General features: G+C 34.3%; 1 protein-coding gene across 1 annotated transcript; it reads right to left on the bottom strand.

Annotated features, from left to right (window-relative positions):
- Window positions 1-1,698: 1,698 nt before the first annotated feature.
- Window positions 1,699-3,797, bottom strand: LOC132629767 (pistil-specific extensin-like protein). The gene is made up of 2 exons (XM_060345121.1): window positions 3,611-3,797; window positions 1,699-2,063 (listed from the first exon to the last, which is right to left on the bottom strand). The coding sequence occupies exons 1-2, from the start codon at window positions 3,783-3,785 to the stop codon at window positions 1,699-1,701; spliced, it is 540 nt and encodes a 179-aa protein (XP_060201104.1). The 5' UTR covers window positions 3,786-3,797.
- Between the last annotated feature and the right edge of the window lie 203 nt (window positions 3,798-4,000).

The following is a 4,000-nucleotide window of genomic DNA, read 5'->3' as shown; positions in this document are numbered from 1 at the left end:
AATCTTATCGAACCAGAATTTTTTGTATTTTGGTTTCATCTTTTTGTTATATTCGGTTGGTATAAGGTAAATGTTTTATAGTTTTTGTTCTTGGTTCGTTGCTCGATTTGAGTAGGAGGTATTTCGATATAGTTTTTGTTGATTTGCATATTTGGGCTTCATTTCATTTTCTAAGAGATGAGCTGAGTGCAGTTAATTTTTATTTTCTCATTAACAAACTATCTGGTTTCCAGTTACAAATTCCGACACAGTTTCCTTGTGGTTTTATTCATTATTATTGGTTGTTTAGTTAGTTGATTTGAAGTGGATTTAACATATACAATTACTAATCCAAGGACAATGTAAGTTTAGAAAAAGTGATTAGTAAACCGGAGTTTAATAGAGGTATTAATTTGCTTCTTAAAAAGTTCAATTTATCTTCCAAATGTCTCTATATTTTTTAGTAAGGAGATTTAAAATATAAAAAAGTACAGGAAATTCACTGTAGGGGAAAATTTATTTCCCAGATTTGCTGGTCACATTAGAAGTTTGGATTACTATCCTGCTGCAACATAGCAATAGGTAGAAGCGGTACAGTGAAAGAGGCATGTTGATTTCTGTGTTTGTGTATATATGTGTATATATATATATATATATATAAAAGGGTGATTCTGACGAAACCCTGCGCCCCAATAAATATATACAATTAATGCTCATTCTTCAGAATAATAATACTAGAAAAAACTACCTGATGTCACATTATGCTCCCTAATTGCTCTTTATAGTAGCACTTTTAAATAATTACAAAACATTGCGAGATTATACATTTTACAGCAGCACTTATACATGTATCTCTGATTTATAAGCGTGATTAGTGGCCTGTATTTCAATCACGCAGGTGACTTCTTTCAAAAAGAGAGAGAGATAGTATATGCGCAATATCTAGACGATTTAATATCCGAGGTGTTGTCTATTTCTAGTGTAGTGTGCCTCTAATATTTATTTTCGGATACAGAAAGATAAGATTTATAAAATTGAACCAAGACAATTAAAATTGTTTACAATTTCTAAGACCACGATGCTACAAACTCCAATGCCTTTCTTTACTCGTGAATGCTCTCACTTATTCACTACTAGTTAATCTTTCTAAGAAGATGACTAGTTTTAATTTCAACATAGCATAATGACTGAATTTTTCACTTCTTCCATAGACGACTATTTGTTCATTTCGTTGTCCATGCTATTTTGATATGAGCCTGGATTGCATGTTAGGATTTGATATCTGGTTTACGAGGTACAATGCCTTTTTAAATACTCACTCTGAGCCATTTTTGCCGATAATACCGTGTGTAATAAGTTTTTTCCTGTCCACTAGGACTGGTCCAAGATGTGCTAGATCGATACGAGGGAGGCTGGACAACCTTCTCCCTCTCTTTAATAAAGTAAATAGAAAGATATAGTTGAGTAAATAGAAAGATATAGTTGAGACTGAGATAGATTAAGTATATCATCTAAAAAAAGTAAACAGTGTATCTAGTCGGCTAGTTGAGTAAAGATCTCCAATTAACTCGATATATATTCCTTTGCAAGTAATTAGTACAAAATAAAATCGTCAACTCATCCAGCACAGGTAAATTGCCTATTTGCAAAGGGGAAAATTGAAAACAATCATTAAAATGAAATAAAAAAGACCATTTAAAAAAAAATTAAGAACTTTAGTTAATAGTTGCTTTGATCTTTATCATCATCAGTCTCCAAATTATCATCATCATTGGTATCAGGTTCATCACACATGGGAGTTGTGTAGTAGAAAGGGCTAAGCACATATTTGAGCAAGTCTCGGTAAACAACCGCCGGACGGTGGAGCTTTACGCCTGATTTTCCTCCAGCAAAGTCAGTGGCAATGTTGCAAACAGGGTCAGGTGAAGAAACCAATCTCACAAAGCAATTTTGTGGCTTCATTGTTTTGCCATGACAAGTCCTATTGACAATTAAGTCAAAAATTCCAGCTTCATCTGTGAGGTCACTTCCGTAGTACATCACTCTTCTCCTCTCATCCAGGCATGTCAGAGATACCACACTACCTGCATAAGAGTCGAAGCAAATTCAAAATTTAGAATCAATGAGTTTAGAACAAATGTGATTTGTAATATATATGTATGATAAGTGTGACAGACGGTTTGAGCTAAATTCGGATGGGTCAACATGGGTTGAGATCATAAGTAGATTATTGTCTGCCGCTGCCCAAAAGTTTGAGAAGAAGTCACACAGTTGGCTACTCAATCAAAAAATTTTATGGCCTCTTGCCAACGTACATATTATACATCTGCCGACAATTCTTTTGAGTGGACAACTATTTAAGTTAATTTCTCAAAGTTTAATAGGTTAGAATGAGTTAAACAATTGGTCATAATACAACTTGCACAAGTTTTACAGAATTTTAATTACTTTTTTTTTCTTATAATTTGTTTAGGTACTAAATAAAATAATAAAACTTTCTTCTTCTTTATTATAGCAATATAAAACATATCGAACGACAAAAGGTTTTTATTTAAATATATTAACAAGATTGATTTATTTATATATATTAACAAGATTCCTCATGAGTCAATTTATGCTATATGGTTAGCCCAAATCAACCAAACTTTTAAATGAGCCAAATTTGAATGGGTTAGCATAGATAGAATTAAGGGCAATTTGCAAGATTGTCCTTCGCTGGGGGGTGGTCTTTAATTTTTGTCCCTCAAAATGATGGTCTTTAACTTTTGCCCTTGAGGCAGAATTTCGTTGCAAGGCAAAATTTGCATGAGCAGAATTATGTCTTGCGAATATTTTTTTTTATTACTGAGTTGGGGTTCGAACCCACAACCTCGGGGTATTAGGCGAAAGAAAAAACTTAAAGACCACCAATTTAAAGGGCAAAAATTAAAGATCACCCCAAATGAAGGGCAATTCGCGCAAAAAAAGTAGGATTAACAAATGTGACCTACCTAAACTTAACCTGATTGGGCGGGTCATATTTTCATGAGCTAAGGTTGCCGATGACCCGCCCAAACTTAGCCATCTATCATATTCTCACAAGCTAATTTCGCTATCTCTAATATTATGCATTTTAAAATAATTTGCACATGTATGCTATAGTTAACTAGTAAGTTATATTGATGCAAATCATAATATAGATAATTTCTCCTCTCGATCATGTAGAGGGTTCACCCGTGGTGGATTCAAGAATTGAATTGTGAGTTGAATGAACATTATATACAGGGATGGCAAGCCGCACAGGGCGCTGCAGTTGCGAGGCTAACCCGCTTGAATCCAAGAAGGGGTCGTTTGGTAGATAGTCGAAATTATCCCGGGATTATAATCCCGAGACTAATTTATCCCAGTATAAGTGGGATAAGAAAGTATAAGCTGGGATATCCCAGCTTATACCTTCTACCAAACGACCCCGAAGAGTTTAACTCGCCCGCATAAAATAGTTTGACAATTTCAAGCCCCGCCCCTCATAGGCCGTGTTAAAAAAAATAAAAAAAAATTCGTGTAGATAGAGTGAGATATACATTTGGACCTACTCTTTTAATTCAGAACTCACAACGTCTAAATTCTGATTCTGTCACGGTAAATTACATACCTTTGATAGCTTTGGCACCATCAACCCATTCATTCCATCCCTGAGTACAATCTTGGCAGAGAACTTTCCCAGTAATATGCATAACATCCATTCCTTCTGAGGCTTCAATGAAATTAGAAAACACCAATATCAGTGAAGCTGCAGCCACAACCATGAAAACAGCCTTCATATTCATATTTCTCTCTTAATTTCTCCAAGGAATATTTGTTCAAAGATAGAAGATAACATGTTTATGAATTTATAGATACATATATATATATATGTGTGTACTAGTCATTGTACTTTATTTCGAAGTATTTTTGAATAAGAGTTATGTGTGTCATGGAGGGTCACTACGTATGACGTGCAAACCATAATTTTGCATTACACCCAAAGGCTTCTATGTGAGTA

Source organism: Lycium barbarum, chromosome 3, assembly GCF_019175385.1.
Source record: "Lycium barbarum isolate Lr01 chromosome 3, ASM1917538v2, whole genome shotgun sequence".
Classification (NCBI taxonomy): Eukaryota; Viridiplantae; Streptophyta; class Magnoliopsida; order Solanales; family Solanaceae; genus Lycium; species Lycium barbarum.
The sequence above is the reverse complement of the archived record's forward strand: the minus strand, read 5'-3'. Positions and strand labels throughout refer to the sequence as shown.

Coding starts and splice junctions, on each gene's coding strand:
- LOC132629767 (XM_060345121.1), bottom strand. CDS start 3,785: ATGAATATGAAGGCTGTTTTCATGGTTGTGGCTGCAGCTTCACTGATA. Junction 2,064..3,610: donor TGGTGCCAAAGCTATCAAAG/GTATGTAATTTA, acceptor ACTCTTATGCAG/GTAGTGTGGTATCTCTGACA.